The 22,852-nt window shown below is 54.5% G+C and overlaps 1 protein-coding gene across 4 annotated transcripts in view; it reads left to right on the top strand.

Annotated features, from left to right (window-relative positions):
- Window positions 1–3,709: 3,709 nt before the first annotated feature.
- Window positions 3,710–22,852, top strand: part of JADE2 (jade family PHD finger 2) — a 52,752-nt gene continuing 33,609 nt past the window's right edge. The window contains exons 1-4 of one of the 4 annotated variants that reach the window (XM_084886592.1): window positions 5,618–5,728; window positions 9,163–9,345; window positions 14,410–14,467; window positions 16,370–16,458. In XM_084886592.1, coding sequence (XP_084742718.1) covers window positions 14,410–14,467; window positions 16,370–16,458 — 147 coding nt within the window. In that variant the 5' untranslated portion in view covers window positions 5,618–5,728; window positions 9,163–9,345. Of the gene's footprint in view, window positions 3,811–5,294; window positions 5,435–5,583; window positions 5,729–9,162; window positions 9,346–14,409; window positions 14,468–16,369; window positions 16,459–22,852 lie in introns of those variants that run through there. The other 3 variants (XM_084886594.1, XM_084886591.1, XM_084886593.1) reach the window with 3 other exon arrangements.

The following is a 22,852-nucleotide window of genomic DNA, read 5'->3' as shown; positions in this document are numbered from 1 at the left end:
TTTTCACTTAGCGTAAGAACCAAGGTTCATTAATGCTGATGCACACTGCAGAATTTCCTTCCTTTTTAAAGATGAATACACCACATTTTGCTCATCCATTCATCCATCAAATAGACACCTGGGTTGCTTCTACATTTTAGCTATTGTGAATAATGCTGTGAGTACGAGTGTACAGCTATCTCTTCAAGACTGTGCTTTCAATTTTGGGAGGACTATATCCAGAAATGGAATTGCTGGAACATAGGTAATTCTATTTTTTAATTTTTTGAGGAATGGTTATACCAGTGGTCAGCAAACTCCGTTAGTCAACAGAGCTAAATATCAGTACAATGATTGAAATTTCTTTTGAGAGCCAAATTTTTTAAACTTAAACTTCTTCTAACGCCACTTCTTCAAAATAGTCTTTCCCAGGCTGTGGTATTTTATTCAAGAGCCACATTCAAGGGGCCAGAGAACCGCATGTGGCTCGCTAGCCACAGTTTGCTGACCACTGGGCTATTCTATTTTACATTCCCACCAGTAAATCACAAGGGTGCTAATTTCTCCAAATTCTCATAAACTCTTGCTTTCTGTGTTTCTGTTTTGTTTTATTCATTTGTTTTTATCTTAGCCATCCTGAGTATGAGGTGGTATCACACTGTAGTTTTGATTTGCATTCCCCTAGTGATTAGTAATGTGGAACATCTTTTTGTATGCTTATTGGCCATTTGTATCTCTTCTTTAGAGAAATGTCTGGATACTTCTTTTTTTTAACATCTTACTGATTCCTTCTAACCTTGCAGTGACCAAGGGTACAATCTGTGGACCACTTCTTTTTCTTTTCTTTTTTTAAATATTTTTTATTGATTTAAGAGAGGAAGGGAAAGAGAAAGAGAGATAGAAACATCAATGATGAGAGAGAATCATTGATTGGTTGCCTCCTGCACACCCCCTACAGGGGATTGAGCCCAAAAATCTAGGCATGTGACCTTGACTGGATTCAAACCCTGGACCCTTCGGTCCACAGGCAATGCTCTATCCACTGAGCCAAACCAGCTAGGGCTATCTTTTTACTTTCTAAACAAATTGTGTAACCCTAATCAGTTTTGCTCAGTGGATAGAGCTTCGGCCTGAGGACTGAAGGGTTCTGGGTTTGATTCCATTCAAGGGCTTTTCCAGGTTATGGGCTCAATTCCCAGTAGGAGGCATGTAGGAGGCAGCCGATCAATGATTCTCTCTCATTCTCTCATTATTGATGTTTCTATCTCTATTCTTAGCCTTCCTTCCTCTCTGAAATTAATTTTTAAAAATGTGTATTTTTAAAAGTAAACAAATTGTGTATCTCCTTTCACTAGAAAGTTCCATGAGAGCAGGCATTTTTGTCTGTCATGGTAGTGCTATGTCCCCAGCACCTAGAATGGAACCTGGCATACAGAAAACACTCAATAAATATTTGTTGGGGGGGGAAAGAGTGATTACATCTCTAAGAACTCTATGTTTCTTCTCTTTTTTTTCTGTAAAAAGTTAATGATTTGTGAGGCTTTTAGTAAACATTAAAAAGTTATAATTAGCTTTATGGCTATCATTCTGTTAACATTTCCAAGGTTAACCTTAAACAGCAGAGAGCTGTAGGAACCCAAAGATTCCGATGGAGCTTCCAGTCCTAAACAAGCAGTGTCTTCCAAGGACCTTTCAGGGAACATGGGTCATACCCAAACTCAGGGAGTCTCTTCAGAATCAAGGTGCTGCACATAAAATTCTTACCCGCTATACAGCAATCAGGCCCTCATCCTCAATCAAACCATTAATACTAATACTTTTTATTTCTGACAGTGTGGAAAATGGAAAACACACAGGCTTCAAGGTCAGCTGGACTAGGTGCCAGTTCTGCTACCACTTGCTAGCCGCACGGTTGTTGGTAAGTTACTAAACCTTTCAGAATAGGTAAGATGGGTTTTTGTGAGGATGAAACGGGATGGCATGTACAGTGGAGAGCACAGATAGGGCACTGTATAAATGGCCATTCCCTCCCTCTTCCATCTCTCTAGGTCATTTTAAAAAATATATTTTTGTATTGATTTCAGAGAGGAAGAGAGATGGAGAATATAACAGAAACATCAATGATGAGAGAGAATCAATGATTGGCTGCCACCTGCACACCCTCACCTGGGGATCGACCCATAACGCCCGGGCTTGATAAGAATCAAACCCGGGACCCTTCAGTCTGCAGGCCCACGCTCTATCCACTGAGCTAAACTAGCTAGGGCTCTCTAGATCATTTTTTAACTGCTTGCCAAGATTCGTGGGGTCCTGATGGCTAAGAGGATGCCCAGTCTTCTCCTGCATGTAAACCCTCTGCACCTAGACCTGACCAGAGCAGTCCCCGTGGACCGTGCCACTGTAAACTGATGCCTTCACTCCCACCTCAGGTGTGTGGCTGAGACTGACATCTGGACCTTGATCACAAAGCCCACCATCTGTCACAGTTTCTTCTGGCTTTCCCTTTTGCCCACACTGGGAGATCGTGTATATGTCCTCATAGACTCTGTGATGTAGAGTGTAAGACACAAATCACTGTCCCCAGTTTTTCACATTAAGTGCTTTTAGAGGGCACATTCACCCTTCCAAAAGGTAGGCACCAGAGTAAGTTCTAATGTGCACTTATGCTCTCTGAGCCAGGCCCTGCTTTACACACATAGCATGTATATGTACATATATACATGTATGTACATATATACATATATGTATGTGTGTATATGTACAGATGGCCTTAGGAACCCTGCCACCACTCCATTCCACAGAAGAGGAAAAAGAGAACCAGAGAGATGGAATTCACTTGCCCACATCAAGCAGCTTCTGAACTGAAGGATCAGGATTAGAACCCAAGTATCTAACCATTGTGTTACATGCCCACAGCCTGCCACTGTGGGCAGGCACTGACTTGGGCTTTGGCAAATCCTAATAACTGACCACTGAGAGCTAAAGCCTGGTCTAAGTGGGAGGTGATACCCAGCCTGTCAATCATGCCAGACAAGCCCTCCCAGACTTTGTGAATGAAGGCCAAGGAGGAGAAATATGGAACTGACTCCCTTGAGCTCCTGTTCCTTTCTTGTTGCAAAAGTGCGTATTTCAGGATCCATCATCCCCCTCTTTGTTGTGTAGACAATCAATCCTATCAGAAGATTTGTGCTGTTATGATTTTATTATTAGATTTCTTTCTCCTTTAAGAAATGTGTTCACAACATTCCATTGGGTAATCTTTTTAATTGTGACATAAATGTCACCTCATGTAAATTGAATATTTATCTTCCCCTGGCAGGGGGCAGAGGGGGGAAAAGAAGAAACTATCTTCAGTCTTGGAGAGGGAAGGTGGTTCCTGACCCCCCAGTTCATTACTCATCCATGCGCCTTCAAAGCCAAAGGTGAGCTAAAAAATTACTGGATCCTCTTTGAGGGGCGCCCAAAAGGTGGGGTGAAGTAAAAGTTGGCCATGCTGCTTTGGGGAAGTTGGGTCAGGCTCCCAGGTCTCCCTCCCCAAACCCCGCCCGAAACCAGACCACCTCCCCCCCAGCCGGGAGCACCGGGAGAAGGGGAGAAGGCTGCAGCTTGCCTCTCCCTCCTCCCCATCCAGGAGGCCAGCCCGGCTCCTTCCTCGAGAGAAGGTGAGCGCGGCGGGCACTATGGGCTGAGTGGGTGTGGCCCGCGGCTCTGGGAACCGACCCAAGGCCCCGCCACCGCTCGCAAGCCGCCTCACAGCCCGCCTGCCTGGCGAGCACAAGCTCTTCTTCCAGAAACTGCGAGGATCCGAGCGCACTGTTTGTGCACCACAAGGTCAAGTCGGGAAGTGGAGCCGGAGGAGGAGGGGCGAGGAGGCGAAGGGTGGGGAGAGGGGCGCCCCGCTTCCTCGCCAAGTGCCAACCCTTGGAAGTTGCCCCCTCGGATTTTAACCCTTTATGGGGAATGGGAAGGACAAGCAAGGGGAAGGGGATACCCGGGGGGCAAACTCCTCTAGGACCAGGACCTGCAGCCAGCCAGCCACCCACCCACCCATCACTACGTTCCCCACCCCCCGGAAATGCGGGGCAGAGCTGGGTGCCAAGAGGCGAGGGGGTGGGGGGGGCGGGGGGGCGATGAGCCCCAGAGGGACCCTCTGTGGACTGCCCCTCCTTCCTAGAGGTCGCCCACAATTTCAAGTTTTCCCCGCCCGGGATGGTAGTTTCCATCTGCGGGGGGTGGGGGAGGAGGGCCGCGCCCCCTCCCCCCCGGCTCGCGCGCGCGCCCTCCCCTCGGCGCCTGCCAGCACTTTCTGCTCACTTCTGGCTGCAAAACGCCACGCGATTTATTCGATTCGCGTTTTTAAACCAGCGATTCCGGAGCAGGGCCTGGGGCGAGGGTCTCCCAGCGCCGGAGCCCCGGGAGGCGGGGTGCTCCGTGCAAACCTCGCTCTCTCCGCGAGTGTCGCCTTCAGGCTATTTGCAAAGAAACGTCTTTTTGACGCAGGGAGAAATGGCAAATTTTAAGTACGTCATTAATATGGCGCCAAAAGATTTTTTTAAGTATAAGCCTGCCCTTTTTTTTTTTTTTTTTTTTTTTTTTTAAAGGTTGCGGGGGGCACCGCCCGGGTCTGGGGCGAGAAGGGGGCGGGGTGTGAGCAGAAAGTGTGAGTGAGAGCGGAGGGGCGGGGTGTGCGGGTGAGTGTGTGAAGTGTGAGCAGACCTGATGGGACTTGCTCGGGCGCAGCCGCCGCTCGGGCCCGGCCCCGGGGACAGGGCGGGCTGGGGGCGCCCCCGAGTCCGCGGGGAGCCCGGGCTGGAGGTGCAGGCAGCCCGGCAGCCGGCAGCCCGGCAGGGCACCCTCCCTCCTGAGGCCTGCAACGCTACCTGGACCCGTTTCTGAAGCCAAACAACTGGGCGCAGGGGGGCGGGGGCGGGGGGCGGGGGGCGGGCCACGGGGGGGGGTCAGGAGTGGAGCTCGGACCGAATAAGAAAAAAAAAGTGGCTACTCCCCCTCCCTTGCTCCTCCCGCCCGCCCCCAACCACCCCACCCCCACCCCAGCACATTTTTTTTTTCTAAAGAGATCACAAGGAAGTCTTGGTTTAAAAAGAAACAGAAACATACACAGGGGGGTTGGTGAATGGTCCCGACCGCGGCCATCGCCGTTGGGAGCTGTTTTTTGGTGGGGGTGAGCAGTGTCCATGGAGTTACTTTGCGCCCACGGCTAGAAGGCAGGGGCTCGGGTCCCTCGGGCCGAACGGCCCCTGGCAGAGGCGCGGGGCTGGGGCCGCCGCGGGCCCCGCCGCCTCCCTCGCCGCGACCCCGGATGGATGCGCGCCCCCCGCCCGCCCGCGCCGGCCCCGGGAGCTCCGGGTTTCGGGAGCATCCTTCCCGCGCCGGTCCCCGCCGCCGCGGCGCGTAGCCGAGGGCAGCGCCCCTCGGGAGGGCACCACGGAGCAAGGTAAGACCCAGCCCCCGGCCATGGGCCCTGCGCATCTATCTCCACAGCGTTATTCTGTGTGTGTGTGTGTGTGTGTGTGTGTTTGCAACCGATCTGCCAGCGCTCCTCGCTCTGTCTCCAGCTCGCTCGCTCCCTCTCTCTCCTGCTGGCTGCCTGTTCTAGGAAGCCGGCGCGCGGGGGGAGGGGGGATGCACAGCTCAGGGAAGAGAGATTGCGCATGTTGGTCAGCCGTGTTTTAAAGAGTACATTGCGGGGAGGCTGAGAGGGGCGCATGCTACCACAACTTTTGGAAGGGTGAGTTTGGCGACCTCCTTTATTAATGACTGCGGCAGGGAGCCCCCGGGCAGGCTAGGGGGCGCGGGCGGGCGGGCGGGGGCGCACGGGGGCTGCAACTTGCCCCGTGGCTCGAGCTGGGCGGAGGGGCTGCAGCGGGAGACCTGTGCCAAGGGGAGATCGAGCGGCGGGGGGGGGGGGGGGGGGGGCGACGAGGGCTCGGAGGACCTAGAGTTAACTGCCCTCCTGTCGCCCCGAGTTTCATTTTGTTAGTACGCAGCACGTCCGGGCGGCGAACCGGGTTGAGCCGGTGCACATGACCCCGCGCTGGGCTCACGTGCAGCCGCCCGGGTCCCAGACACCTTCCTGGGGTCACTGCCTCCGCCCTGTCGCCCCCTCCCCGGGCTGGGTGCACGCGGGCGCTGCACGCGGGGGCAGCGTGCTCGGTTCCCGGGCGCCGGGCTCTGCACACATTAAGCACAGTTATTTGGAGGGGTGGGGGGCGCCCTTCCCAGGTGAGTGCAGAGGGTGCGCTGCCCCGGCGCGGGGGGAGCGGGCTGGGCCAGGGGCAGCTCCCCCCTCCCGGGCTGCGCGGGAGTCCGGCGGGGGAGCGGCGCTGGGAGAGTGGAAATGTACCCGCGGCGGCGGCCGGAGCCGCGGGTGCGCGCCCGCGGGGCGACGACAGGGGGCGTGGCCCTTGTTTACCTTCTCCCAACTCAGCGGGTTCGCGTCCCGCTCTGGGGTAGGTTCTGCAGTCCCCGGCCCTCCGCCTCAGCCCCTGCGCCCTGGGTGGTACCGGGAAGACGAGGCTGGTGGCAGCCCCAGCCCGGGACTCACAAATCCGACCCCCCAAATGAGTGACACTGCAGCCCCCGCCCCCGCCGAGCGCCGCTGCAGTCCCTCTCCCCACTCCCCGGCCCGGCCCCGCCCCCCAGGCAGTGGCATCTTCCCGGCCTCACCTCCTTCCTCTCTTCCTCCCGCTCTCCCTCCCTCCCTCCTTCCCACCCACTCGCCTGCGCCTGCGGAGCGGCTCCCTCCCGCCTCTTCCCCGCCTGTGTGCAGACTTGTGGCTCCCTCCGGTCCCTTCCCGCCTCTCCCGGGGCCTCGAGACACCCTCTTCTCCAGGCCGAGGCAGGAGACGGGGGTCAGCTTCGCGATCAGAAGGATGGGGGTGTCAGCAAAGCCGGAAGGCTTCCCTGTGCCACCCAGCGGCCTAAGACCCCCCTCTCCCGCCACACACACACACACACACACACACACACACACACACACTGCCCCACAACTGCTCCCTCCACAAGGGGCGCGGGGCCCTTCACCGCTTCACCCAACCCCTCCCCCCAGCCCGGGCGCCCAGTCCGCCCCCCGTCGCCACCCCCGGCCTGCACCGCCTCTTGCCCTTCCTCTGCCTGGGCCAGAGCCCCCCGCGGCCACCTCCGGCTCCTCCTCCCGGCTCCCGCGGTCGGAATCACGCCGGCGCGCCTCCAGCCTGCGGTCCCGCGGACGGCCTCCAGGGGCAGACTGGAGACGCGTGCCATCCCACTACCCCCACCCCCACCCTCACCCTCCTAAGACTCTGCCACCCGCCAGGGCACTTGACTTTTTATATTTTTCTTACTATCTTCGCCGCAAGTCTCCTGCCCAGGGCTGGTGGGAGCGGGAAGAGCCATGTTTCCCTTTGCCCAGTGCCAAGGGCACACTGCAGCCGGTCACTCTGGTCTCTGCAGATTTCCAAACCTTGCCCCTGCACTTAGCACCCCCTCCCCCGCGTCCCCTCCCCCTGCTCATCTGCAGGATTCTGAGACAAAGTTTCACCCACAGGCTGAGTTTGCAGGGGGTCATCAGGGGGCATCATGTTTGCACTCAGCATTGCCAAAGGGATGAGGAGAGACTGAGTGGGCAAGCCTGACCTGCCATCTCACCTTTATTGATAAGGGGAAGAGCCCTGAGCTTTGAGCCCAGGCAAGCTGTCAGGAGGTCCCTTTAACTGTTCTGGACCCTGATTCCTGGGCCACGGTGGTGGTAGGGCCACCCGCCCCCTCCTCCCAGGGTGGCATTAAGTCCCTTCACTGGTAAAATTCCCAGTAGGACATTTGGCAAAAGGACCGGCCAGGGAACTGCCAACCAGGCCTGGCCCTGTTTCCTGGGTTCCCAGGGAGCTGGCTTCTCCCCTACCCTGACTTCCCTGCTCACCTTAGGACCCCAAGCGAAGTACCACCCCTTCGGTCCCGTTCTCCCGGGGCAGGTTGGAACTGGCAGAGCCATTTAACAAGCAGAGGAGGAAAATAACAACAGAATAACTGTAAGGGGAAGGAATGAGTAATAAAGCTGACCCAGGCAGGGAGGAGGGCTTTCATGTTTAAGAGTTGCTATTTGCTTTTTAGGTCACAGGCTGCAAAAACAGGCTTTGATCCGAAGTGGGCGAATAATTTATTGAGAAAGTTTGCATGGTAGAAAAAAAAAAAAAAAGGATGTTTGTTTGATCTGGAGCCCTCTCAGTTGTCCCAAGTGTTGGCTGTTGTTTAGAGTGGAAAAGCATTTGGTTCCACAGCAAATGCCTCACAGGGAAGCCTTTGCCCCAGGCAGCAGGACTTGCAGTGAATGCTGGATTTGAAACTCTTTGGCCAGGGGTCTCCCCAGCACTTTTGGAGATGAAGTGTTTAAGGATAAAGTTGTTTGGACTTGAGATGCAGCAAATATTTCCCACCCAACATGCTTTTCCCTTCCCTAAGTTGCCTGGCTAAACAGCCAGTAATACTAATCTAAGATGCTCTCATAAGTCTCCACTTAGCTTTCATTGACAGGTGAAGGGGGACTGCTGGTCCCCAGCCCCAGGGGCACCCCAGAGTCAAGGTTAGGCATTTAACATTGACTTCCATGTCCTTGAAGTTGGGGGCAGGGTGTCCTGGTTACCGGGTGTACCTGTTAACAGGGAGATAGTTGTCTCATACCCAAGACTCAGGTCAGAGGCTTCCAGTCTAAATTCTTCATAGTTCATCCAGCAGGCTCTTTGTGGGCCTCAAAATTCTCCTCTAGGTTCTCTGAGGGAAGACCAGGTCAGAGTTGTGAGGAGGGGAGGACCCCTGGCTTTCTCTGCCCTCCTAGGACCCTTACCATGTGGCTCAAAGCTTAGGAACCCAGAAAGGTGCCCATAGGAACCGGGAGTATCCCAGCCACACTCAGGAGGTGTAGGTCTGTGTACTGTAGCCCAGTGGGATGGGGTACACCATCTGGGGTCAGAAAGTTTCTGTGACTCAGTTTCTTCATCTACAAATAGGGTTAATAATAGTACCTATGTCACGGTGGGTACGTGGATTAAGCAATATTGCATAAAGAAGACTAAACCCAAAGCCAGGCATGTGGTAAGCCCTTGATTAGTATTAGTCACTCTTACTATTATTATTAATGACCTGGACAGGGTCCAAGTGCAGCTTTGACCTTTGATCTCTCCCCTTTAGGGTAGGCTGAAGAGCCAACTCCCTTCTCTGAAGAAGGGATCAGAAGGACCCTGCAGTTGCCAATGGGCAACCATCTGTGGGAGCCAGTGGACTGAGCTCTGCCCTCTCTGAGGTGGAGAGTAGGGTGAGAGGTGCTGAAGGACAAATAGACAAAGCCCCTTTCATTCTCCCAGGATCCCCTTGGTATGTGCCCAGAACTGGGTCTGGAGGGGGGTGTGGGCAGCATGTTCTAGGGAGCCGGGTGCACTCTGGGCCACTCGGAATTGCAGGTGGGCGCTGATGGGTGTCGGAGGAGAGCTCAGGCTTCCCTGCGCTTGGAGAAGTAAGTCTGAGGATCTGCGCGCACAAAATCATTTTTGTAACGGCAATTACTGTCCCCGGGAAGGCATTAAAGTTAATGAGAGATAGGAAAGAGTGGGGCTCTGACCCCCGTTTAGAGCCATTTAAGAGTATGCAGCTCTTGTTTTCTGAATGTCTGGCCTTCCCGACACAAGGAGGCTCTGAGGACAGGTTTTCCAGCCGAAATATCATTAAATTGTATTAGCATCTTATTACACACACGCCTTAGTGGTCTGCCTCAGACAGGGAGAGTTTTTGTTTCTCTTTGAAAGATTGTGTCTGGAATGGTAAATTGCCTGCTTGCAAGCCTCCCCCACTCCCCTTTCTTAAGGAGGAAGACGAAATCCTGCTGTGTGTGGTGGCTGTCAGGGCAGGCCTGGTGGCCCCCAGAGAGGAGAGGCTGGAGGCCAGGTTGGGGTGTTTTAACTGCCCAGGGAGCGGCTGCAGTAGCAGGCCTGAAAGGCCCACTGTTCCCGGGTCAGCTGGAAGGGCGTTAATGGAAGCCCAGGGTGTTTATTTGAGTTTATTTGCAGAGAAATCTTTAAAGGGGGCTGGCACTGGGCATTGACGTTTCAAGTCCAGACCCGAGGCCCCCACTAAGGCCAGTGACTAGTGCTGCCAAGAAAACATCTGCCACCAAATTGCTGCCCTATTACTAAGTTGACATTGATCATTAGCCAGGAGCCCAACCAAATAAAGCGTCCTGGAATATGTGTGAGGTTAAGATGGGGAAGAGGGCTGTGAAAACAGGACGGATCTCTGGGCTGGGGTGTTTGTTCCTGCAAGCTACAGGCAGGCCAGCTGGGCCGTATGGTCCCCACACTTCTAGAAGGAGGGGACAAGCATACACTCAGCACTCTGCACGTATCGGGTCCCTATTCTGTGCCGAATGCTATGCAAGGAGCGCCTTGAGGCGCATCAGCGGTCCATCAGGCTTACTTTCATGGAACATATATTCTGGAGGAGAAGGATGCTGGACAAGTAGATTGGCAAACACACATTATGATGAATGCTCTGAAGACACTGAATAATAGGATGGGAAGCTTTCTTTAGATAAGGCACCCCTCGCACATGTGACATTTAAGCTGAAACTTGAAAAATGAAAAGTCAGACATGCATAGGCTGCACAGACCATTACAAGGCAGAGGGTACAGGCTGCGTACAGGTCTCAAAGCATGGGCTGCCAGGCTTGCTTCAGGAAATGAAAGGAGGCAGGTGTAGCTGGAGCAGGGCTGGGGGTCAATACCAACTTGTTGAGTTAGGCACATCATGTGGGGTCTTGTGGCTAGGAGCTTGAGTTTTTTCCTTTGATCAGTAGGAAGCCTTTGAAAGGTTTTATGTAGGGACATTTAAAGTGTATACATTATAATTTATTTTATTTTTAAATATGTTTTTATTGACTTTAGGGGAATGTGAAGAGAGAGAGAAAGAGAAACCTCGATCAGGTTGCCTGCTGTATGCACGCTAACTAGTAATCAAACCAGCAACGTGGGCATATGCCCTGACTGGCAATCCAACGGGCAACTTTTCGGTGCACAGGATGATGCCCACCAACCAACTGAGCCACACTGCCAGGGCCCGACTTATACTTTTTAAAGATCATTCTGGCTACTGTGTGGATCCTGGATTATGAGGGAGCAATAGTCCAGGCAAGAGAGGAAGTGGCTAGGAAGTAGCAGTGGAAATGGGGGGAAGGTGCGGGACTCATGGTTGTGCTGGAGGGAGGGCTGCTGAGAGGCTGTGGGCTGCTGCTTCCCTGAGGCGACCCTATGACACCCACACTCCCCAAGAGCTTCCTATCTGTGTCTCTGTGCTGGGGCAGTGTAGGAGGTGCAAATGGGAGGGAAAGTGACCCTTCCATTCCTAGTCTCCTTTGTAGGTGGGGTTTCTGTCTCCAGAAGAAAGTGCCTGTGACACCGAGGTGTTCTCCCAGAGCAGACCTTGCTTTGGGAGACATTGGGGGTGGGGGGCAGTGGAGAGGGAAAACCCAGAGGCAGAGATCAAATCTCAGCTCCCCCAGCCCCACTTCTGTTTGCAGTCTTAGACTTGGACTTGGTGAAGGAGTCTTCCCTGTACCCCTTGCTGGGGTGGAGAGTGGGGTTCCAGGGGGCAAAGGGCTGCCCCACAGCCCATCCGGGGCCTCACTGCGGCTTCATCAGCCGCGGACAGGGAGGCTCACCGAGGCAGGCAGGCCTTGGCAACAGGCATGGTTCAAAGGAAGGCAGCTTCTCTTACAAACGGTGACTGTCCTCTGAAGCCTAGTTATTATTTCAATTAAACCACCACAAAACCTGCACCCGTAATAACACCCGCCCAGGAGGACTCGGGCTGCTCCACAGAGGGCAGGTTGGGCAGGGGCCTGGGTGAGGGTGGGGTGCTGGGCTGCATACTGGCAGGTTCCTAGAAGGGTGTTGCCATTGGGTCCTGTCATAGAGGACCTTCCTTACTGTTCAGGGTCACCGCTCCCTCTGGGGACTCCTCAGGTGGGCACTGGCGGGAGGTCTCTCACCTGGCCCACGGCTGCATGGGATTAACTAACATGTATGTGGAGAGCCAGCCGCCGTGCCAGGAGCTTTACGCTGCTCTCACTGCTTCTCACCAGCTGATTCTGGCCCACAGAGGTGTTTATTTTGGCCTCCCGAATGTGTTTTTAAAATCCTGAGTCAGCTGCCAACACTTTCAGTTCGGGAGATTTATGTGAAAACGCAGACCCCGTTGTCTTTCCCCTGGCCCCTGGTCTAGTGGGGGCTGTGGCTTTTATGCTATGGGAGAGCCTGGCTTGAGAGTGACCTCTTTGCTAGAAATGGAGAGAAATGTAATTCCCGGACAGCCCATTGCAGGGGGAAACAGGTGGGAGCAATTCCAGCACCTCTCTTTGGCTTCTCCCCCCCGTGATGGGGCTGGGTGAGCAAGAGGTAGGTTAGAGGGCTTCGTTTAAAGCAGTCTGGTCACCTAAGACCATCAGAAAACACAGATATTTACATTACAATTCATAACAGTAGCAAAATTACAGTTATGAAGTAGCAACGAAAATAATGTTATGGTTGGGGGTCACCACAACACGAGGAACTGTATTAAAGGGTCGCAGCATTAGAAAGGTTGAGAACCACTGGTTTAGAGCCACCCTCAGATCCCAGAGGACAGGGAGGGCGGGCGGCTGTAGGTGGTGGAGCATTATTGCCTGCTTGCACTAGGCTGCACAGACAGAGGCAGGGGCGTTAATGGTCAAGTGCATGGTCTCCTGAATCAGACAGACTTCTTAAAGCACTGCAATCCAGGGCAAACCACTTAACCTCTTGGCTTTGTCTTCTTCCTCTGCAAAAGGGAAGCAGCCTTCTTGCCCACCTGTACCAAAGGCCTGTTCTGGGGCTTAGTAAGGGCCCTGTGTCCCATGCTGCCCCCCTCCCCTGCTGCACTGAGTTGTTCCCACCTTCCTGTCATCCACGCACCTCACACCCGGCAGACATCCCTCCATCCCTCCACACCGTCTGCAGGCCATTTGTCCATACCTCCACAGCCGGGCAATAAGCAGCCCCAGTGGACCCTCCTGTCATCCTAATCCTGCTGTAGGGGGACGTGGGGGCAGAGAGATGGGGGCAGAGAAATGGGGGCAGAGAGAAGCTCCTGGTTCTGGTCACGCTCCAGGCAGGCGGGTCCTCCTGGTCAGCTCAGAGGCCTGGGTAATCTCCCCTGCCTAATGCTCCCTGGTCTCCACAGGGCCACGGGAGGAGAAGGGGAACCCCAGGCCTGGCAAGGGCAGATTTGGGGTGGTGGCAGATAGCAGATAGGATCACAGGCGCGGTCGGGAGCCTGGCTGGCCCGCAGCTGGGCTGGGCCGTGGGGTTCTTCCCTGCTGACACTGGCTCCTTGCTGTTTGCTGTGGGCAGTGAGGCAGCCCAGGGTCCAGACCCCCAGGAACAGGAACACGGTGGAAAGTGCTCTGGGCCCCGAGCCCCAGATCTGTCCTCACATTAGCACTCAGCCACTAACTAGCTGAGACCCAGAGCAGGTTAACAAGCCACCGGGCGTGCTCCCCTCCGAGGGGACAGGAGCGGGCGCTGCCACCCGGGACGCTGTAGGATTAGAGGCAATGGTGGGTGGGAAAGCACTTCCCACAGGCAGGCGCTGAGGAGGGCACAAAGGCCGCTCAGTGTGGGCTCGGGGATCAGCCCACAGGCATCCAAATCCCCGTTCAGACAGTTACTCGCAGGACAAGGCACTGAGCCTCCCCAGTAAACGATGCAAATGGCTCGCAGCTCACTGGTTGTTAGGAAGTGGAGGTCGCTGAGACTGGGCAGAGGGATGAGTGCAGCATGGGAGAGCTGCCCTTCCTACCTTGAAGTTAAGTCCTGTAGTCAGGATAAAGCTGGATTTGTACTTTTATCTGGAGAGCCACAGTGGGGGAGGGAGGGTCCAGCCCAGGACCAGTCACCCAAGGCCTGGTGTGTCTCAGAGACCCAGCTTGGAGCCTCCCTGTACTCACCCCCATTTCCACACTCCTGGCCGCACCCCCTCAGGATGTGTCCTCAGTGCAGGCAGGGCTGGCTTGTCCTTAAACTCGGATAGGATGGGCCTACTGCCTTCCCTTCTCCGCACCCAGTGAGGCACCAGTTGCAACTTTTGCTTGGGACTGGATTGGCTCTCTGGTGAGCCTGAGTTCCCTGGGCAGGTCCCCTCACCTTAGACTCCTGCTCCTCTGAGGCTCTGGGCTCAGGAGATGGCGATGCACCCTCCTCTCCCCTCCCTCCTCCCACCCAGGGTGTGTGGGGCGGAGTGGGGCTGGCTGGCTGTAGCTGGAAGAGTGTGGGGAGGGATGAAGGAAGGGAGGGAGGCTACCGGTGATTTTCTGGGGCATTGAGGGTTTCCCAGGTTGCTTGTGTGTATAACGGGGCCTGCCTTTTGTTGCAGATGGAAGAAAAGAGGCGAAAATACTCCATCAGCAGCGACAACTCTGACACCACTGACAGTAAGGTCTTCCTTTTGGGGCTCCTCCAGGGAAAGCATGTGAATAATTACCAGGCCCACAGATGGGGAGCGGCTGCCGTGGCCTCTATGCTGGGGAAGGCATAAGTGAGAGCAGGTCCCTCTGCTCCTAAGAAAGTCCCCACACTAAGGCCTCGCTGTTCTCTTCACTCTACCTCCCTCCCCCACCCCTTTACCCTCAGGTCTCAGTCCCACCTGCTCTGCTCTGTTTGGAACAGGTCTGCTCCCCCCTGGGCCTTTGGATATGTAACTCCTGGCTACTAGGAGTCCATCCCTCTCCCTGTGGCTCTCCTGTGGAGTCAGGGCACTATAGGAGGTCTCTACCCAACCCAGAGAAAATCTGTCACTGCAATAATTACCTGATAAGTATTATTTCCTAACCACTGGCAAGCTCCCTGATAAGAGAGATCATGCCTTACTCAGTGACTTATCCCCAGCTAGCTAGGTGCTCAGTAAATGTTTGCTGAAGAAATGAATGGAGCAGTCTGACCTTCATGGGATCTCAGAGGTGGACTAGTGTATGGCCTGGGGGTGTCGTTTAGATGTCTGGGGATGGGGGAGGGATGTTGTCAAGGAGAAGATAGAGCTGAGGGAGCCTCTTCTGATATTTGGGGGCGTGTGTGTAAGGTGAGAGCTTTTCTCCAGTAGTAGAAGGCAGCTCTTCCTAGCTGCCCAGGAGTCTGGGCCTGCATGAGCTGGTTGAAGTCAGGAGCTGCATTCTGCCCTATAGGAAAGACACTGCGAAGCGGCTCCCACGCAGTGGAGTGACTGGTGGAAGCCCAGGCTGAGAAAGAGGCTGCATTGCCAGGGAGGCTGGGCCTGGAGCCCTGCAACTCTAGACCGCCGTTTGTTCACATAGGTGGTGAGCCCCTGAGAGCTCCCAAAGCTTCATACCTTCCTCCCAGAGCCTGTGGCAGATGCAACCCCATGGCGGGTCTGGTCCCAGTCCCATCCCCCGCTCCAGGTCCCAGTCCCTGTGCTTTGGGGGTCTGTGGGTTCATCGGGGCTCTGGTGTCTAACGTGGCCAGCCCCTTCCTCCCTGTGGCAGGAGATCACAGCGTCTGGCCTCCTGCGGCTGCAACCACACTGCCGGTGGCCTGGCTCCGTAGAGCCAAGGAGGACCACATCCTCTCCTTCTAACTTTATTGCATGCAAAGGAGCCCGTGCGGGCGGAGCACCTGCAAGGGGTGGGCTTCTGGGCAGCTGAGCCCTGCAGCTGCCTGGGAGTTGGGCCAGGCTGATGCACTGTCCTTTCCCAGCAGCTCCTTGGATCCATGGGGATAGAAGCCACAGCCCTGTAGTCCAGCAACGGCCTTAGACCCTCATAATAATAGCTAATGCTTATTGAGAAGACTACAGGCATGATATCATCTAATTCTCACATCAACCCTTTGAAGACAGTTAGTTAGTCTCTTGCCCCCACTTTATAGAAGAGCAAACTGAGGTTCAGAGAAACTTAGTTATTTGCCCAGGGTGACAAGCCAGTAAGTGGCTGAGCCAGGGCTCAAGCCTGGTCTGTGGGTCTACTTTAGAGCAGCGTCATTCCCACTGCTCTGCCCAGCCTCTTGTTTACCCAGGGCGTCACACCAAGGAGGAAGCAGAGGACAAGAGAGGGTGAGGGGCTTGTCGTGGGTCACATAGTAAACTAATGCTGAGTCCTGGTCACTGCCTTTTGTTTCCCAAGCCCCTTCGGGTTGGTGGGTGGAAGGGGTTTCGTGTCGTCGTTCATCATTGGAGAGGCCCAGAGCAGGGACAATCTACCCGGAACCCACAGAGGTGTCCACCTCCTGGACCTTCAGGCTGGAGCTTCCCTTCTATCCCTGGGTGTGGGTGGGTGGTGTTCCCGGCCTCCCAGGGCCCCTCACAGGCTGTGTTCTCTCTGCAGGCCACACTACATCTGCCTCAAGATGCTCCAAACTGCCCAGCAGCACCAAGCCGGGCTGGCCCCGGCAGAACGAAAAGAAGCCCTCAGAGGTGAGTAGCGGCCAATGTCCTAAAGAAAGGGGAAGAGAAGATGGGAGGTCACAGGGCAGAGGCCTGGGGGAGTGATGTGTGGAAGAAGAGCACTCCTGGCAGAGGGCACAGTCATGGTCACGCTGGGCCAGTGTGGCCGAGTGAAAGGAAGGCAGGGGTGTAGGTTGTTGCAAAGATGTTTCTGAGGATCTGAGTGAGAGAAGCAGCCTTTCCAGGATCATAAGCGAGGTAATGGCCTTCTGATGTTTTAACGAGAGATCCCACTGGCTGTGTGAGGAGAAGGGCATGCTGGGACACAGGTGGGACCAGGGAGGATTCTGATTCTTTTGCAACTGACCAGGAGATAAATGACGGCGGCTTAGAGCCTGGGGTTGGCAGTGAAGTGAGAAGCAGTGGTGTTCAGGAAGGACACTTTGGAGGCTGAGCAAGGGTGACAGGATTGCTGGTGGAGGGGTGGAGGATGGGTCCCCAGTCATCAGTTAAATCATCTGCTCCTTATTATGCACAGTTCACAGTGCCTGCATTTTAAGCCCTCTTTTGTTTGACCTGGGATTTTTTTGTGGTAGGTAGAGGTATTTGGCTTCTGGAGCTGTGGAGAAGAGCATGGGGGTGAAAAGGGGGCAGGGGCATCGGGGGAGAAGAGGTCTTCAGAGCAGAAGAGGCCCCAGCACAGATGAGGCTGCAAGAGGTCTGAGAGGTGGAAGGTCTGTGGAAGGGTTGAACAGGGCCCTCCAGAGAGGCATTGCTCTGCAGCCTTCAGAATAGCTGGCACTTCAGAGTGATGGACACTTTAGTTTTTTAATCCTTAAAAGTAGCCCAGAGCCCAGCCATGTGGCTCAGTGTTAAATGTCGAGCCAAGAACCAGGAGGTCATGATTTGATTCCTGGTCAGGAGTTCAATTTCTGGTCAGGGCACATGCCTGGGTTGCAGGCTCGATCCCCAGTGGGGGGCATGCAGGAGGCAGCTGATAAATGATGCCTCTCATCATTGATGTTTCTGTCTTTCTCCTCCCTTCCTCTGAAATCAATTAAAAATAATATATTTTTTAAAGTTAAAAAAAATTTTTTTAAGTAGTCCAGAGTTCTCAGTCCTATGATAAGGAAACTGAAGTTCCCAAAGTTATATAGCCAAGACCTGAAGTTTTGGGGCCTAACAGTGCCCAGGGTAGGAAGGCCCAGAGTTCCGGGGCTGAGCCCTTGGCTTGGGGTTGGGGACAGTATCTGTGTTCTGAGCCTGGGGCCCTCCTCTCCCCTTTCACCACCGGAGCCATCATGGCTCAGCTGTCATTAGCCAGCCCCTAGGGGGGTCTTCCGCAGAACTTGCATTTGAAAAAGGACTCCCGCCTCCTCCTGGAGCTGGCTGACCCTAACACCCCCACTTTGTGGGGAGTGGGGAGCCTTTGAGACCTGATGCCTCCCACCCCCACCCCCAACCGATTGTCCTCGATTGTCCTCCCTTGGCCCCGTGGAGGAGGGGAGGAGCTGGAAGGAGAGACCTTCCAGAATGCAGTTAGGGCTGGACCCAGCCTGCCTAGGAAGATTCTGTTCTTGAGGCTGTTAGTGCCCTCCTGGACCAGCCCTGCTCAGTGGGTGCACCGGGAAGTGGGAGGCAGCGTGCTAAAGCCCTGGAACCCGGGGGACCACTCCTCAATTCCACTGCCCCCTCTCCCTTCCCACCCCACCTTGACACCTGCAGGGGCTCCCCAATTGTGACTGAATTAGTAAAACATTAGTCTTCACACATCTTGCGGGTCCTGGGAGGCAGCAATTGCCATGCCCTTTTGGAGCAGAGGAGCCTGCTGCTTTGGAGAAAGGTGGGGAAGCTCAGGGGAGCTCCTAGGACTGGCTGTGCCCTCCTCTTCCCTCTCCCTCCCCCCAGCACCTGTAGGAGGAGGGAACGGCTCTCAGGGCAGAGATCCCAAGGCCAGGGCTGCCATCGACACCCAGGATAGGCTGGGGGCTGGGAGGAAACAGGTGTCCACGAAGGCCGAGGAGAAATGATTTGCATAGTGCTGAAAATTCCCCTGCTTCTTGGGTTTTCCAGCTCAGAGCCTTTGAACCTCCTCCCTGCCCCCCCCAAAAAATATAGTCAAGTCATTGTAAGGGGGTTGGTACCCTGCCCTGATGGGGACTGGCTGCACGTGGCCCTGGGTTCTAGCACAGGAGCCTCCCAGAGGGCTGTGCAGCCTGAGGGAGATGCCCGACCTCAAGTCCTGGGCTCCGGAGAGCGGAGGAAGTCTTCCCCGCCTTGAACTACGGCCAAGGACAGCCTTTCCTCCGCAGCCGGCTGGAGAGCAGCCTGCGAGGTTTCCCTCGTCCCCTAAGTGGGGAGGCTGAGCCGTAGCCACCATAAATTCCAAACTATCTTGGGGCAGAAAGGAAACGGTCAATGAAAGCTTCCAAATTATTTGGCTCATGAGAAGGCGGAGATGAAAGCGAGGATTTGGCGGTACAGAACATTTGCACTAAATCTCGCTGGGTTGTTGCCTTCTCTTCCTGTGAATGGTGAGGAGAGGAGGGCCCTTCTCGTCTGCAGGGCCTGGGGGCGCAGGGCTTTGGACCCCCTGATGAGAGGGGATCTGGGAGTCCCGTCTGCCCAGCCCCCCAGAGTAAGAAGCCTAGGGGGTGGTTGTCAGGCTGGTCACAGGGTCTGCTCCCAGTCTGGCCCAAGTTCCCAGCCAGAATGTTTGCAAGCTGATGTGTGTGGTGCAGGAGCCCTCTCGCTGGGGGCTCTGTGGCTCACTTCCTCACTCATCTCTGAATGTGGACAGTGATGGGCTGGGGTTTTTGAGGACCACAAATCCTTATCCCCAGCAGCACCACTAGTCCATGGTGAAGCCAACAGCTGTGGGAAGGACTGGAGTTGGGTTTAGGGAACCGAGGGGCTGCCGCTCTGATGACCTGCCAAGGCCCACCCTTCCCAGTGCACCCTGAGGGTGCAAATCAAGGGATGCCCTCTACACCAGAGTGAGGTGCCCCAGGCGGAAAAAGTGCTCCCGTCAGGAGTCAGGACCCTGGACAGAGCCAAGGCCTTGAGGCCCAGATTCTCATCCACCCTTAACCAGCGGGTGGTCTTCCTCAGCCAGAGTGAAAGGGGGGTGCAGGCCTGGGTCCCGGGGTGGCCCCAGAATTCGCTTTGGCAGTGGAGGGAAAAGTAGGCCTTCCTCTGCTCTGCCTGCCTGCAGTACCCCAACAAAGCTGAGGTCTAAGGCTTAGGGCCTACATCAGCCAGGCCAGTCCTGAGGGAGGCGGAGGGTTTAGCCTGTCCTGGGGAGGTGGCATTAGTGCATAAATCTTGCTCAGGCTTTGAGTTTCTGGTGGACCTATCTTACCAAAGGCGTCATCATTGTTGGTGCTTAACTCTTTGTGGGTCAATATCTCTGTGAATCTGATGGAGATCAGAGACCACCGCCCATCCTACCTCACCCCCAGGAATTGTGACTTAAATGGTCTGGAGTGGTGGGTCCTCAGGGTCCCTGAACTTTCTCAAAGCCTGCCCCCGCCCCCTGGAAGCCAGGGTTAAACACTGCTGTCATCACCCTTTCTCCCTAATATGCTAAGACAGGAGTTCCTGGCTTGGGCCTCCCTGGAAGATCCTGAGGTTGCAGAGGGGACTGGGACCTAAGAAAAGGCAGCGGGAGGGGGTGGGGCCGTCACCCAGCTCACCCCCGTCCCCACAGCGGCAGCCAGGGGCCGGGCAGGTTTTTGCTAAGCCCTCTGTCCCGGCAGGGCAGTGTCTTCCTCGGCTGGGCAGAGAGGCAGAGGGGAGGGCAGGCCACCTGGAGGGGATTCCCCCAGTCAGGCTGTCGTGAAGTCGAAAGCTGTGTTTTTAGGAAGTCAGAGTCTCCAGAACCCAGCCAGTGGGCAGGGACACTGATTAAACTCAGCCCGTTGCTAGGGGGACCAAAGATGCGGCTCTGTCCCCGGGGAGCGTGTCCTCTGGCTGTCAGCAGGATGCAGGTGCTGCACAGGAAAGTGTCCGTTACGAGAGGTGCAGCCAGCTTTGCCTCCGAGGAGCTCTGTCTCCATGGGCAAGTGACTGCTTCTCTCTGAGCCTCAGACCCTGCCATGGAGGTTCTGTTCTGTGGGTGTGACTTCCTTTCCTGAGGCCTGTGGAGCCTAGAAGAGGGAGTGATCCCAGAGTGAGGGGAGGTGAGCCTGGCCTCCCCGGGACAGAAGCCTGGATGGTCCCAGCACAGGGTGGGTGGGAGTTGGCATTCAACCATCAGTTCCTTGGGCCCTGGCGGCAAACTGGTATATCTCTACAGGAGGGAATGGGGCCTATTTACAGCTCCACAGAGGCCCTTCGCCAGTGCTCAGCCTCTGGCCCCTGGGGACAGGGCCTAGGAGAAAGAGGTGACCCTTATGGACAGCTTCTCCCCCCATTGGGGTGTCTCTAAGACCAGTGTTGGTGAGAATTCAACAAGTGAACAGAAAGGAGGCAGGTCATTGGTTTGACCCATTGCTTTTAAAAACGAGACCCTTCTACCTCGGGTGAAGGCAGGGGTGGCCAGATTGTGTTGCGGAGCAAAACCACAGGATCAATACGACGCCTACCCCGATGTTTGACATAACCTATTTTTAACTACCTTTAAAAATTCGTTTTAGAGTGAGAGATAGAAACTTCGATGAGAGAGAGACATTGATTAGCTCTCTTTTGCATACTCCCTATTGGGGATCAAGCCCACAACCTGGGCCATGTGCCTGACTAGGAATCGAACTGTGACTTCCCTTGTTCATGGGTCGATGCTTAACCACTGAGCCACACTGGCTGGGCAACACAATCTATTTTCTATTTTAAAAAAATGGTGACATATATTGCAGTAACATACCCACAGACCCGAGAGGTAAAGCAGGAGAATCCTAAAAAGAGTTTTTGAGTTTGCCCCAGTGGCTTTGAGCCCTGATTCTAGCCAGCAGCTCCTCTGCTCTCCGAGAGGAGAGCCCTTCCCGGGGCTACGCGCCTGCTTGCTGAGCCTCCCGCTGCCTTCCTCTGGGCCTCGTATAGTCAGAAGCAGCACTGCTCCCGCCAGCTGGAAAGGCCTCCTGGCCTCTGGGACTTGTCTTGCAAAAGAAATGTGTGTAATAAATTCTCTTTAAGAGCAGGAAGTGCTGTTATCCTTGTGAAAGAGAAAGATGTTGAGAGAGAGGGAGTGTGTGTCTGTGTTTTAAGCGTGCGACCAAATGTGGTAGCTTGAATGGGACTAGGCAGAGCCTTTCTCTGGTGTTTCATACCTAATTTTAAGTATCTAACTCTGCTCTTGTATGTGATACTTTTTATCAGGTTCCAGCTCAGGAAAGAGATTTCTTTTTAATTTTTATTTATTGATTGGAGAGGGAGAGGGGAGGGGGAAAGAGAGGGAGAGAGAAACATCAACTTGTTGTTCCACTTTTTTTTTTTTTTTTTAATGTTTTTGTTGATTTGAAGAGAGGAAGTGAGAGGGAGGGAGAGAGAGAGAAAAACACTGATTGGCTGCCTCCTGCCAACCCCTGCTGGGGATCGAGCCCACAACCCGGGCATGTACCATGACTGGGAATCCAACTGGCAACCTCTTGGTGCATGGGATGACATTCAACCAACTGAGCCATGCCAGCCAGGGCGGTTGTCCCACTTATTCATACATTCAGCCATTGCTGCCTTTATGTGCCCTGACTGGGGGTTGGTTCCATAACCTTGCTGTATCGGGGCGATGCTCCAGTCATCTGAGCTACCGGCCAGGGTGAAATAATATTTTTTTTAAAAGGAAGAAATATATGACTGGTTTGCAAATAGTATTGCAGTGGTTAAAAGGCAATGCAGACCTCAAACAAGTGTTTAACCTCTCTGAGTCTCAGTCTGCACATCTGTAGGATGGGGGTGATATGAATTAAGTGAAATTATATATGCAAGGCATTTAGCATAGCACCTGCCATGTCACAACAGGACAATTACTTTTCACTACTAGCAATTGAGAAGTGCTCAGAAAAAAAATGCATTAAATGAGGCATCTGGGCCAGGCCAGTATGGCTCATTCGTTGAGCATCAACTTATGAACCAGGAGGTCACAATTCAATTCCCAATCAGGGCACATGCCTAGGTTGTGGGCTTGATCCTCGGAGAGAGGAGGGTGTCAAAATTCTCTCTCATCAATGTTTCTATCTCTCCCTCTCCTTTCCTCTCTCGAAAATCAATAAAAATACATTTAAAAATTAAAACAAAAAAATTAGGTATCTTTCACTTGGCCCTTTCAGGACATACCCTCAAATATCCTTAGGAGGGCGGCGGGGAGGGCGCCACTCCCAGCTTTGCATTGGGACTCCTCACGTGAACAGAGGTCCTGGAGAGGCGGTCCTGGCCAGAGCCATTCTCACTGACTTTGAGAGAGTGACCAAGACCAGTTACCCAAGTCCCCTGA

This window comes from Pipistrellus hanaki (genome assembly GCF_964339955.1).
Source record: "Pipistrellus hanaki genome assembly, chromosome: 5".
Taxonomy (NCBI): Eukaryota; Metazoa; Chordata; class Mammalia; order Chiroptera; family Vespertilionidae; genus Pipistrellus; species Pipistrellus hanaki.
The sequence above is the reverse complement of the archived record's forward strand: the minus strand, read 5'-3'. Positions and strand labels throughout refer to the sequence as shown.